The 13,933-nt window shown below is 41.0% G+C and overlaps 3 protein-coding genes across 4 annotated transcripts; 2 read left to right on the top strand and 1 right to left on the bottom strand.

The window, feature by feature from the left end:
- The first annotated feature begins 950 nt into the window (after positions 1–950).
- On the top strand, positions 951–3,683 carry LOC120793986 (L-seryl-tRNA(Sec) kinase). The gene is made up of 6 exons (XM_040134484.1): positions 951–1,261; positions 1,981–2,236; positions 2,692–2,893; positions 2,998–3,073; positions 3,178–3,271; positions 3,369–3,683. Exons 1-6 carry the CDS (start codon positions 1,043–1,045, stop codon positions 3,584–3,586), a joined length of 1,065 nt encoding a protein of 354 aa, XP_039990418.1. The 5' UTR covers positions 951–1,042; the 3' UTR covers positions 3,587–3,683.
- A 95-nt stretch (positions 3,684–3,778) lies between these two features.
- On the bottom strand, positions 3,779–7,659 carry LOC120794322 (zinc finger protein Pegasus-like). The gene is made up of 4 exons (XM_040135291.1): positions 7,494–7,659; positions 7,145–7,300; positions 6,865–7,053; positions 3,779–6,061 (listed from the first exon to the last, which is right to left on the bottom strand). Exons 2-4 carry the CDS (start codon positions 7,278–7,280, stop codon positions 5,130–5,132), a joined length of 1,257 nt encoding a protein of 418 aa, XP_039991225.1. The 5' UTR covers positions 7,281–7,300; positions 7,494–7,659; the 3' UTR covers positions 3,779–5,129.
- On the top strand, positions 7,289–12,440 carry acadsb (acyl-CoA dehydrogenase short/branched chain). Of its 2 annotated transcripts, none has more exons than XM_040135290.1 (11): positions 7,289–7,583; positions 8,230–8,392; positions 8,486–8,586; positions 8,694–8,900; positions 9,138–9,308; positions 10,065–10,190; positions 10,263–10,355; positions 10,475–10,564; positions 10,661–10,798; positions 11,190–11,289; positions 11,787–12,440. In XM_040135290.1, exons 2-11 carry the CDS (start codon positions 8,284–8,286, stop codon positions 11,861–11,863), a joined length of 1,212 nt encoding a protein of 403 aa, XP_039991224.1. In that variant the 5' UTR covers positions 7,289–7,583; positions 8,230–8,283; the 3' UTR covers positions 11,864–12,440. The 2 variants fall into 2 exon arrangements, with proteins under 2 accessions (XP_039991224.1, XP_039991223.1); XM_040135289.1 differs by lacking the exon at positions 7,289–7,583 and adding an exon at positions 7,843–7,941.
- The last annotated feature ends 1,493 nt before the right edge of the window (positions 12,441–13,933 follow it).

Here is a 13,933-nt window from a genome sequence, read left to right as displayed (position 1 = left end):
CTTATAGGCATATCACTGCTCTCCCAGAATAAAGAATACATGGTTAAATAAAGTTTAACCACCATTCATACTGTTGGAGACAGATCATCTGTAGCTTGTAGGGACTGAGCGACTACTTTTTCCCATCAGTTGGTGGTTCTCACATCGGCCAAAGAAGGTTTAAATTGAAAGACAAAAATCCCTACATCTGACAGCCCTTGGCCCAAGTGGTTCCCAACCGTTTAGGTCTGGGACCCCTTTAAAATGAATTAAAAAAAACTATTTCAACAAATATTTTGGAAAATGTTTTAAATTAAACGTTAAAAGTCTTCACTTGTGTGAACAGATATAAATAATAACAGATATAAAAAAGAAATGGAGTATTATATTGGCATTGATACATGAGTTACACTGTAGACTACAATTTGAGCCCCGTTTTTTGGCCTATATTTGTTTAATGTTTGGAAATTTAGTATGCCGAAGTAGTTATTAACAGTTCATTTTTGCAACGTACCATTGGATGTACTGATACCTCTCAAACAATTACTTTTACACTGAGGAAATCTCAATAACCTGATGATTCCCAGGTAAGTTCCGAGGCGTTCCATTCCCGACCCTATTATTCTATTAAATCTCGTAATTATGAGGAAATGTTTACTCATAGTTATGAGATTAGGATCTCGTTGTTATAGGATCCCTTCTCCTAATAATGAGACCCGGATTTGTAATCATGAGATCCGGATATCGTAATTGTGAGATATTTTTTCGTAATTTGGAGATAGTAAGTCATAATTATGATATACGGAAGTCGTAATTACGACTAATATTTTTATTCCTTTTGGAGAATTCCAGGCGCTTCCGTATTTTCCCATTTCTCCAGTGCGCCCCCCTTCTTTTACTTGCCTCGCTTCACTTTTTCGGCTTTTATTCTGAAAGAATTACGTCCGAGAGTCACATGTTTTTTCCTCGCTTGTCGACAGCGGAAGTGAGCTGTCGACTGTAACCATCCACGGCTGCGATGCGGCGTAAAAAGTCGAGTTTTAAAGCGACTCTCCGGTAGCGCATGGCGGCGGAGGAGGACGCAGGTGCCGTCCGGGCTCCGGCCTGTCTGTGTGTCCTCTGCGGGCTACCTGCCGCTGGGAAGTCCACTCTGGCCCGCACGACCCTGGGCGCCGCCGCGGAGCGCGGATGGAGAGCCACCGTGGTGCCGTACGATGACCTGATCCCCGAGCATGCTTTTCAGACCAGAGCGGCGGAGGACGGTGTCAAGCTGCAAGAAATGGTAAAGACCATGGAGCTGAATTGGGAGATTTTTTTTTTTTTTTTTTTTACTGGGAGTTCAGGATCCAAATTGGTCATCCGGAGTCGGTTCCTAATCTAGTAAGGCCAACCCTGCCAATCCAAAACTATTAGAATAGCAAAATGTAAATGATTTTAACTGGGCCCTCCTTTAATGGTAATCTTAAATTGTAAACTAAACTAAAGTATAACTACAGATATTGCAGTAATGTTCTGAGGTACTGTATTAAATTATACAGGAGAGGAAGAGGGAAAAGTACAATAAGGTAGAGCTGAAACGATTAATCAAAAACAATTTCGATAATCGATAATGGTTTCAAGTAATTTGATGGAAAATGCTGGTTTTCTAGTTTTCATGTAAGTTAACAGATTTTGAATAGACTTTGGACTGGTGGTTTGGACAGAACAAGCTATTTGAATATGTCACCTTGGGTTCTGGGAACTTGTGAATGTTGTTTTGTTTGTTTTTTTTAATTATGATTTTGTACAATTCACAGATTAAATAATTACTAAGGTCACATATATTCTCTATAGGAATCAGAGACATTGAAAGTCATTTTCCTCATTTGGGTGTCTTGAGTTTCTTGCCCCTATTAAATATTCTGAATACTTTTGTGCCCTAACAATGTAAATTCAGTTTCATATTTTCAACATGCACTAAAGGGTTTTATGGATCAGAGAGCATGTCCCCCCCCTTTCCAGCACACTGAATGGAAGTTACACAGACAGGCCGTGTTGCAGTGCATCGAGCAGTTCTTGAACAAACCTGATGTGCTGCGGGAGCTGCCGAGCAGCTGTCAGATCAACGGTGCTGCATGGGAACGTTGCGTTCGTGCTCTGCTGCAGCCTGAAGCTTTGGACCACTCTCAGGCTGAGCGGGCACCGCTTGTCTTTCTGCTGGATGACAACTTCTACTATCCAAGCATGAGATATGAAGTTTACCAGCTTGCAAGAAAGTGTAAGCACTCTGTTTTCCGTGTTAAGCATAAGCCACTGATTTGAAATTTCATGAAGTACTGTACTGGTAGTTTTGCATTTTTTGTAGCCCATACATTACAAACCTTGTGTATTTTAGATTTCTGTTTACAATTTTTAAAGCACTGTGAGCATTTAAATTGATTTCACACCTCAAACTTATTAAAACTTTGGAGCATTCAAAGGCAACTACGCTTTTACTATGATGAATTAGTGATTCCAAGCATTTTTCAAGACTCAAGTAAATTTGTGTTATTGTACTGGGAAAAAAAAAAACTTGTGCTGGCGGCTGCCTGGATGATTAGAAATCAGTGTAACACTTGTGGTACACTATGGAAAATGAATAATTTATCATGTTCTCAAACATGCAAAACCACCACGATGCAGTTTAAATAGTGTCCCTCTGTTTTTATATGAATGTGTCTGTTGTCTTTGAAGATTCACTGGGGTTCTGCCAGGTGTATCTACACTGTGATTTGGAGTCCTGTATCAGCAGAAACCAGAGCAGATCTGAACCCATTCCCACTGGGGTGATATTGGAGATGGTGAAGCGTTTGGAGTCTCCAAATCCACAGAGGAACTCCTGGGAGACCAAAAGCATTTTGCTCAACACTACAGACAGTTTGTCCAAATGTGACATGTAAGGCAGCAGAATGAGCAGTTAACACTTTTTACCAAAGTGCATTAATCAGGTGTTAATTTGTTGCTTCTGCCTGTTTCTCCTCCTGTGTGGCTTGTCCTCAGCCAGGGGGTGATGGAGTTGATCTCCTTTGCACTGAGCAACCCGCTGAGCCCAATAGAGGACAGCACTAAGCAAAAGGTGAGTGAACGCCCCCCCCCAAAAAAAAGAGAAATTGCATGGATTTTAAATATGCAGCTGCAGAGGTGGAGAATTTAGCTGCGTTGCTGTATCATATTTTGCAGGAGGCCGACCGCCTGAAATGTGCCTCTAGTGTGGTTCACCAGGCTGACCAGGCCTGTCGACGCCTGATCTCTGAAGCCATGAAGACTGCCAGAGGTCAGTTGAGAGCTTCATTAATATCACACGTTGACATTTTACTCAGTCTATTCTCTTGCGGCCCTGCATAATGATAATTTCTTCACCTTAACTTCAGAAAATCAAGTGCCCTCTGAACACATGAGGTCTTTGGCCACTCAGCTGAATGAATCCAAAGCAACACTTCTTCACAACCTGCGAGAAGAGTTGCTTCAGGAAACGTCCTTCACTCAGGAAGAGGACACTGACGTGGGACGTGTGGTGAAAAGAGCAGTGGGTTTTTTTGACGATGAGAAAAAGGAAATCTTCTTTAGGATTATAAATAACCAAAAATGACTTTTTCACAAAGTCAGATTTAATTGGATCAAATCAAAAGTGAATGTGTGTAATTTGTATTTAATTAAATGTAAATAAAATGTACTTTTGCTGGTCACTTGGTCTTAAGTTTGTGGAACATTGTGGCACTAAATGAAACACTTGAAAATGTACGTATCCTTTCATTATTTTATTTAGAAATAAAAACCTGAAAGAAATATTTTTTTTAAGCCCATACTTTCCTCAAAATCCATGTCAAACTCAAAATAAGCCACCGTGGCCGTATACGTGGTTTCTGCAAATATGGTATGAAATGTTGATCAGATAACATTTTATTCTTGTTTTTCAGGATACACATGATATACTTAAAATTAAAAGGAATAGGGGCCCATTAATCTCAAAATTCCCATGATCTGTCCGTAACAGGATAATCCCATACAAAGAAGTTAACCAATTGAATAGGTCGTTACTTTAGACCAAGATTTCCATAAAATCAAAAGCTACCACTTAAAATAAAAAGTAATATTACTTCACCTTACATGTTAGAGCCACAGGGTTACCCTGGAACTTTACAGTGCCTCAACATCAGCTGCTATACTAATAAGAAGTGGCTTCAATTTGACTTTGTACTAAAAACTGATATATACAGTACCACAAAACTACTCAAGACAGAATATAAATATTTATAAAAAAAAAGGTTTGAAGAGTATAAATAAGAAAAACAATATTAAATCAATTAAAATATTACTGAGTGATTTGTTGGACACCTTTTACAGTCTATGGAATGAGATTCAGTATAAATAAATAAATAAAAGAAAAGCAAGCAAAATTATAAGGAGTCTGGCTGGGCACAAACTTCAATTTTGAACCGAAAATGAGCCAATTAGGCTGTCAGTCTCTGGACACCCCACTTTAGTCTCTCACAGCCAAATGTGTCCAGCTAATTTTCACTGAGATAGAAACTTTGGTGCACAATTAGCCTAACAAGCGATACACCGATGGTGGACAAAATGAGTTTAATAGCCCTGCAGTGAATACCGCGCCGGTGACGCTCTTAAATGTTCTTTTTTTTTTTTTATTACTGTTACTTGGTCTTTCATTTAAAATGTGTCATATATAGCTACCTATGTGATTGTGATTTACTGAAAGAGTTGAGTGAAACCCCTGTGACTCCCTGCAAAGAGAGGAGATTTTGGTTTTGTTCTGGGATTTTGGGGCAAATCCACAAAATCACAATAATATTTCAAACACTAGCAGCTGCATTAGCACAGAAGGGCAGTGGTCAGAAGGACTGGCGTAAAACTGACTGCTGCAAACTACATTGTACTGCAAGATGTTTCTGTGGTTTTGTCCATTTAAAACTAATATGAAAAGCTAAAAGTTGGGAAAAATGTAGAAATGCAGTAAGGCAAAAATATAGTGCAGTTAGTGAATGTAAAATAGATAGTAAACTGTACATAACAAAAATATAAATCAGTGTAACCATGTCTGTATACAACACTGTATGCGCAATATAGTGAAAGCACAAGGATCTATGACTCCGTCTGCTTCTACGTTGCAAGGATCACTTTTTATGTTGGCCACGGGCAAAATGGCACGCAAAGTCGTATTTGTCAATGCACATGTGTCCACAGATGTTGCACTGGAAAGGATGTGCGTAGCCATGACAGCCCATGTGAATAGTGTAGAGGATATTGTCAGAAAAGTGAATATCACAATGCGGGCATTTATGTAAGAGCTGTTGGTCTGGTGTGGTCGAGGCAGGAGTGGGTGTGCTCGGCTGGCTGTTGCTACCACTGACAGTAAGAGCGTTCACGTTGTTCTCGAAACCGAGGCCAGGAACAGGACTGCAACTCCCGTGGCCTGAGGTGGGAGATTCTTTTTTAGGTTGTGACGTCTGCACTCCATTTGAACACACTGCAACCTGCTCACTAGAGACCTGATGTATGAGGATGGGCTTCTCGTCTTTTAAGGACTCCCTGTCTGGGGATGCAGGAGTCTCAGACTCAGTGTGAAGGTCGCTCAATTGGCCAGCAAGTGTGGACAGCTGGTTCAGCGGGTTATTAAACGTCAAAGTATTGGCACCCCCGTTGCGACTGTCACTCTCATCCACCTTGGGAAGGTTCTTACACTCGCTGCTGTTCAAATGGTGGTGGATCTTGTGAGACAAGTCATTCAGATAATCTGATTTTGGCATCACCATGGAGGCAGGGTTGAAATTGATGAGCAGTCGCCTGCTGAAGCCCAGCGAGCCCGTCCTCTTCTGCAAGGCGCTCAACATTCTCTTGTTGGTAAAAGGAGAGCGAACGACCCTCGTGGGAAGAAGTTTGTGGCGGCGCCGACGGTGGTGTGACAGGTTGCTGCGGTCACTACAGCGGAAGGCGCAGAGGTCGCACTTGTACGGCTTCTCTCCTGTGTGTGAGCGCATGTGGGCTTCCAAGTGGCGCTCGTACGCTGAAGCAAACGGGCACAGCTGGCAGCGGTGAGGCTTTTCTCCTGGGTGACAACCGGGAGAAGAAATAATTGCAGTTAGTCGATGTTAAATAATTTACTGTGAAGGAGTAAACAGCAATGAGGCAATAAGTACAATGTAGTTTGTGTGCTGTACAAGGGATTATACAAAGTGGGACCACATGATACAGACAAGAGACAGCAGTAAAATGTCCTTCCAATATTTCATCCTGCTGCAATGATTATTTTCATTATTGATTAATCTGACTATTACTTTCTTGAGTAATCAATTAATTGTTTTGTCTATAAAGGGGTCAGAAAGTAGTGAGGAGTTGTTGTAATTTCCCACAGCCCAAGGTGATGTATTCAAATGGCTTGTTTCATTTGACCAACAGTCTAAAACTCAAACATATTATGTTTACTATTATAAATTACATAAAAGGAATTAGATCCTCACATTTGAGAGGCTGGGACCTGGGAAGGTTTGTCATTTTTACTTGAAAAATTACTAAAACAATTAGTAGATTATTAAAATAATTGCTGATTAACTTTCTGTCAATCAGCTAATTGACTAATTGACCAACTGCTGCAGCCCTAGTCTACACCTTATGTGAGAAAAAACTTAAAATGTAGCTGTAGCTGATATATACATTACAGTTAACATCTGATTGGGAACATGTCCAGGGGAAACAAAAAAAGTCCATTTTCATCTTGAATGACCCCCTACCGTCGGAGCCACTGGTATACAACAGCTGCCCAGCAGTGTGTCTGGATTAGCTGCAGTGTTTCAAATACAAGCTTCTGGGCATGGTGTGGCCTTGGTGGATGAATGCGTTGGAAACACTGACCTGTGTGGATGCGGATGTGCTCTATCAGGCGGGCCATGCCCTTGTTGGCATAGCTGCAGTAGCTGCACTTGTACTTTCCATCGCAGGTCCTCTCCAGGCCGTCCATCTGTACGTCCGACCCATCCTCCATTGACAGGCTCACCTCCACAGACGGAGGGTCCAGACCGTTCTGCTCGCTTCGGGGCGCAGCTAAAAACAAACACAACGTGACTTTAACATCTCACTGTGTACTTATAAAAGGAAGAAAGTGCTTTGTTATCTGTTGTGCGTGCCCCCCCACCGGCTTGAAACGGCTCCGCGGACTCTTTTTCTCCACAAACAGAGCCTGAGATCATGTTGACATGCTGGGTTTGCTGTGTCAGGTATTCCTGAAATTCCTTCACGAAATCCACAGGCTCGGTCTTTATCTCTTCCATTTCTTTATTCCGTGTTGAACCTGAAGAGATCCAGAGGGCGTGAGTCGATAGTCAGTCCTGTGATAAGTCTTCTTTCGCATTTGACAGCTAATTAGCAACCGTAGCTAACGTAACTAGCTGCCCATAAAACGCGTCAGCTCAGAGATGTTAACAGTGCTAACATTACCTAACGCCTATTATTTGACACCATATTCACCGCAGTTCATATCTTACCTTTCAACGACTGAACAACATTATCGCTAAACAGAGAAAAATGTGAAAATGGACAACTGGGGACAGATGATCGGCTACAATCGTTACTAGGTAAACCCCTGACCGCTTCCGTTTGTAACTGTGATACGCCTGTGTTCCGTGTGCACCCAAAACGCAACTGTTGCCTTCGGGTACCTTCGGAATGACTATCACCATTAATGACGCCCATACAAACGAGTTCTAAAAAGGCTTTTTGCAGCAGCGTTACATATTTCATGTGCATCCTGTTCATTTTTTTCCAAAGCTAGTGATATCATTAAGAATAATCATAATGACGATAATCATTGTTTATTATTATTACACAACAACAAAATTCGAGTGTCTGCCTCGCACAAGAGGCACTTGAAGGCAGCATACAAACATTTCGTAACAAAACATGGCTGCCCCGTTGGTCAGGATTTTCTCAAAGGTGATACTGAATATTACACTCATATTTATTTACATTTGCAGGGTTTCCGCACTGATTTTAACATATTTTGTATCAGTCCTATATCCTTTGCGTGACCTGGCTGGCTCTTGCTTCCCTACGTTACGTGCTAACAGACGGCTAACACTAGCAAACAAACGAACTTGTTTTTATCACAAACTAAATAATGGCTGCACACTAAAAAGAAGCAGTTAATTTATTAACTGATACTATTAGTGTAGAATGATGACCAATGTGACTGTTCAAACTTTTTCTCTTTCCTGATTTTAGTCTTGCAGACAGGTCTCTCGACCATGGGGGGCATCCCAGGCTAGATGGAGGAGCATGTCCATCAGATCAGCCCCAGATGTCTCTTCAGACCAGGCAGTTGGGGTGGTCTCCTTTCCTCCCCTCCAGACATATTCAGAAGAGGAGGGCATGATGAAGGAAGCAGGTGAGCTGCCAATCTGGTAACGTGTCTTACTGCTGCTGACGGCTGGAGACTAAAATTCATAAGACACTAAACATCTGTCTTGTTGTCTGACAGTGAAAAAATATGCACAAGAGCGCATTGCTCCATTTGTGTCAAAGATGGATGAAAATTCTGCCATGGACGAGGAAGTGATCAAATCTCTCTTTGAACAGGGTGTATGTAACTCGTTTAATTGTGAATTAACAGATGTTTCAATACATTTAAGTCATTGCCAGTCTTTTTCCTTTTTCTATCTAGTGACTCTGATATTAAACTTTCACAGCTCATGGGCATTGAGATCGACCCAGAATATGGGGGCACTGGCTCTTCGTTTTTCTCCTCCATTCTGGTCATTGAGGAGCTGGCGAAGGTGGACCCCTCTGTGGCCGTGCTCTGTGACATCCAGAACACGCTGATCAACACACTGTTTGCCAAACTGGGTACACCCGACCAGAAAGAGCAGTACCTCAGCCGGCTGTCAACTGACATGGTGAGCAATTTGACATTCTGTCTCTAAGTACACAGCATAAAACGCCACATTTTCATCGTCGCATAAATCAAATGGTGCATTCTTCGTTGTAATCTGAAGACGAAGACAGCTATGACAGAAGGATGTTGTTAGGTGACCAACAACAACTGTAATAGATCATTGGCTATGCATATTCTGCACTACATTTCTTGGAATATTTTCCAACACTTCCTTATGTGCCTGTGTCACGCGCCACAGATTGGAAGCTTCTGCCTCTCTGAAGCAGAGTCAGGGAGTGACGCCTTTTCTCTGAAGACACGTGCTGAAAAACACAAGGACTATTACATCATCAACGGATCCAAGATGTGGATCAGTAATGCAGAACATGCAGGTGTTTTCCTAGTGATGGCCAATGTGGACCCCTCTGCAGTGAGTAACTCTCCACCTTGTCACCTGTTTTCAGCACAATATACTCATTGATTTTATATATATTTCTCAAGGAAAGATCTTAATGTAAAGATACTCCATCTCATTAGCTTAAATCACAACAAGGTGTGCAGTAGAGAGTAAATACCATGACTTGCAGCAAAATTTACCATGATTTTCATTATTGATTGAACTGCTTATTTTTTTGATAAATTGTTTTCACTATAAAATGTCATGAGTGGAAAGCACCCAATATAATTGCTTAGAGACCAAGGTGACATCTTCACAAGTCTTGATTTGTCCAACCAACAGTCCAAAACCCAAAGATATTCAGTTCGCAGTGATTTATAAAACAAAAAGGGAAAAATCCTCACATCTGATAAGATGGACTCAGAGAGTGTTTGGCATTTATGCTTGAAAACAAATAATTGATTACCAAAATGGTTTCCTGTTGGTCAAATTTATTTAATTGATTAATTGTTTCACCTTTAAACAACTTGTTATTGATATTTTGCAGCATCTGTCTTGGAGTTTCCATGTTGAATACTGGAAATATGTCATACAAAAAAACAGAATACAAAATTATAAAGCAAAATCAAGCTCACCACAATCTTTAAATTGAATCCCTTCCCCGTTGTAAGGATTTTACTGTTATAATGTTCACAGTCTGTTGACACAGATGCTTTTCACATTTTACACTGCCAGAATGTGTGCTTCCATAATTGCAAATGTAGTGTCAGATTTTCTTGTTATTGACAGGGGTACAGAGGCATCACCTGCTTCATCGTGGACCAGGGCACCGAGGGGCTTGAGATTTGCAAAAAGGAGAAGAAGCTCGGCCTGTGTGCATCCTCCACCTGCCCGCTAAACTTTGACAATGTCAAGGTACCACCAAACACATTGTACGGTACCGGACTAATGTGAAACAAATACCTAACTTTCTGCTCTCCATTGTAGGTACCAGAGAATAAAATTTTGGGACAGATAGGTCATGGGTACAAGTATGCCATCGGAATGTTGAATGAGGGCCGGATCGGGATTGCCAGTCAGGTAAACCATGAGCCATTCTTATTTAAATTATTTTAATGAAGCTAAATGTGCTCTATTCAAGATTTGAATGTGCAAAATGGAGATATTGCGTGTGCTAACTTCATCTCTGTGTATTTCAGATGCTCGGACTGGCACAGGGTTGCTTTGACCACACCATCCCTTACACCAGACAGAGGGTCCAGTTCGGAAAACGCATCTTTGACTTCCAGGTTAAGATCTCCAGTCTTTTACATATAACATGTTTGTGATTGATTCACATTATTCTGGTGTATACTCATGTTGTTACGGTACTCTTGGTGTTCCAGGGCTTGCAGCACCAAATTGCCCACGTAGCAACACAGATTGAAGCTGCCCGGCTGCTGACTTACAACGCTGCTCGTCTGAAGGAAGCTGGGAGACCTTTTATCAAGGAGGCCTGCATGGCTAAATACTTCACTGCAGAGGTGAGCTTCCTCATTTCCTGAATAAAGTTCAATATAAGGATGGTGTTTTTGTAGTTTTTGGGACTGTTTATGTATGTTTCTATGATATTTTATTTAGTTCATTTTATTTAATTTTAAGGTTTATTTCCTTGTAGTAGCATCAGTTTTATCAATTTTACATTATTCTTCTGTTCTAATCTGTGCCATTGAATCTTGATTACTATCTTCATGGTTCATCCTTTTCATAAGTCTGTGTTACATGTTTTGCAATCTCTGTCTTATATATTCTACATGGTGTTGCAATTTTGGCCATGAAACTCTTGCAAAAAGAGACATTTTCAGTCTTAGCGAAGCATCTTCCTGGCTTCAGTTGAAGTCATTGTATAATCTTTTATGTTTTCATCCCCCTCAGGTTGCAACCCTAACCACATCTAAGTGCATCGAATGGATGGGAGGGGTAGGCTTCACCAAAGACTACCCAATAGAGAAATACTACAGAGACTGTAAAATCGGTGAGCATGACTGGACGAATATGCACCACTTGACAAATATTGACTTGTGCTTGCGTACTACTTGTGAGATTGTTATTTATATTAGAGGGGGTTTAGATAACTGTGACTAAAGCTACAATGTGGAAAAGACACAACCCATGAGGGCTGCAAAAAGGTCAGGTGTAGCTGTTTGTGATTGGACCACAGTGGGGTGGAGAGAAGCCTGACAGTGGTGACTGTAATTGGACCCTGTAGGAATTCCCCTCTCAGTGTCATTATACCAACACACAGCCAAGGAAACTGCCAGGGCAAAATGTCACTTTTCCTTTCATCACCTCCATTTTGGCTCCTCCGTTCTACAGCTGGAGCACCGGCAGACTGTGCTGCATAATAAGCCCCCTTATCTCGTGCTAGTGAAAGCTGCAGATTTGTGTACTGTGCGGTGGAATTTGACAAAACTGACCTTGATTTGTACAGCGGGAATTTATTCTAATGCTTTGTTTTGTCTTCTTGTGCAGGCACAATTTATGAGGGGACGACAAATATCCAGCTAACCAGTATGGCCAAGTTCATTGATAAGGAGTATGACCACTGAAACCATCTGACGGGAGCCTGATAGACGGCGCTCTGATGTGTTATACTCCATATTTTCTGTCCTAAAATGACTTTGCTGGGATTAATCCAGCAGCAATGCATTACTGTGAAACTGCTTTCATGTTTCTAGAGTTTTGTTGCAGTTTCAACCCGTACACTAGTAAAGTAGTTCCCACTACTGATGTTCCCACTACTGTTTCCCCGATCGCTTTTTCTATCACTTTTCAGTCCCGGAATAAGTTTTTCATACGTAGATCTTTACCGCTTCCCCCTCGGCCTTATTTGTTTTCTGTCATGAATTATGTCAGAATAACATCCATGTGTTGCAGTATGAGAGGGAATTTTTGAAAAAATATTAATTGGGATTTTCCTTGAATGTTTCAGTGCAATCAGAAAGTCTCCTATGACTGAGATCAATAACTTAATAGTGTGTTTTCTTTGCAGGACACTTTAAAACAGGTGGATTGTAACAGTTCTCTCAATTAAATGCTCTGTAAATACTGTACAGTTTCTTGTACAAGACAAATGGTCTGTCAATAACCTGACAAAATCAATAAATCCAGTACAATTGATCATCATCTTTCTTTGGTTCGATTGAGGCGTAGCCTGTTTGAAGATTAATACCAAGCTCTGTCACTAGAGGGGAGCATTCTCCAGAGTGACAACAGCACTCTGAGTTGAGGCAGCCTCTCGCCAAGAGAGCAGTCAATTACCATGTCTCATAACAGCCTGTCACCTCTAATGATATTTTATATCAATTTAATTATGCTGGTGCTTCAGATGAAAAGAGCCTGCCTTGCATAATTGCCTCACTGATCATTTTTCAGGTGAGATTGATTACATTTCCATGGCCTACACGCTGTGTAAAATGAGGTCTATTGTTTTACATAAAACAGACAAGCTGTGTCCAGATATACGGAGCCCCTGATGCAAGGTACCTGTTTATCAACACGAAAGCCATTAATTACTGACAGTACTTAACACTATTAACAGGGATGGAAAAAGCCTGATTCATGATCGCTGCAATGGTAGAGATTGGCACTATTGATGCCAAATTTGGACAAGTTCAGATTCCCATTGAGTTAACGGATAGCAGCATATGTATACACTCTAACCATACCAGATTATGTCTTTTTTTGTTACACTGATTAAACGTTGCTTTTACAGGGAAATAAACAAGCTCTCTGTCTCTGTCTTTGGTGCTCCGAAAACCCTGTGTCTAACAATATGCTGAGAGACACCAGTGAACTGGTCTATAAATAAAAACAGACAAATATTTAAAGAAACATTATTTTTGACAGAAGTCTTCTCCAGTCGGCTCAGATTGTATTAATTATCCCACTTACTGAATATGGTACCAAAAAAAAAGAAATGTCTACCTTAATTCTGTCCATTTTCTTCTGTTAATTTATGACAACTATTCAGTGTCTGTGCCTGGTCAAAGGGCAGCTACTGAGTTTATTAAGATCTTTTCCACATATCAAACTAGATTTTTGTACTCAAGAACAAAAAATCTGACATGAGTAGAGCTTATCTGTTATTTGTGATGTAATTAGATATAAACCTCTATACTTCTGGTTAATCTGAGGATAATGTTGGTACTTTCCTATCACTTTGAAGTGAACATGACGGGTTGGAAGTGACGCCTGGGTGGGCACATTATTTCATATCTAATTAATAAGAGCAGACATTTCCAGAATCACTTAAAGGACAAAGCTGGAAAGGGGAAACACAGGCCTGCGTTTGCATCATTTATTGAGTGTACTCTGTTTTCCCCTCTGATCCACTCTGACTTGTTCTGTCCATTGAGCAGGCCCCCGTTCAGTGACTATAATCTGATGAAAACACAGCTATCCGCTTTTCACTTTTGAATTGGCAAACTCAGCTCAACTGGCCTCCTTCTCCGCCCCCATCTTTAACACAGCTATGAGACCTCTAATTATGCAGGGATTCAAGTAGCTTTTCACAAAACACAGTGTTGCCCTTTAGAGCTGGAGAGCGCTCCGTGAGGCTAAAGGGACGGGCTGCATGTTTGTAGGTTGAGCAAATTCAATTTGTGTGATTAGTTCAT

Source organism: Xiphias gladius, chromosome 9 (assembly GCF_016859285.1).
Source record: "Xiphias gladius isolate SHS-SW01 ecotype Sanya breed wild chromosome 9, ASM1685928v1, whole genome shotgun sequence".
NCBI lineage: Eukaryota > Metazoa > Chordata > Actinopteri > Istiophoriformes > Xiphiidae > Xiphias > Xiphias gladius.
The sequence above is the reverse complement of the archived record's forward strand: the minus strand, read 5'-3'. Positions and strand labels throughout refer to the sequence as shown.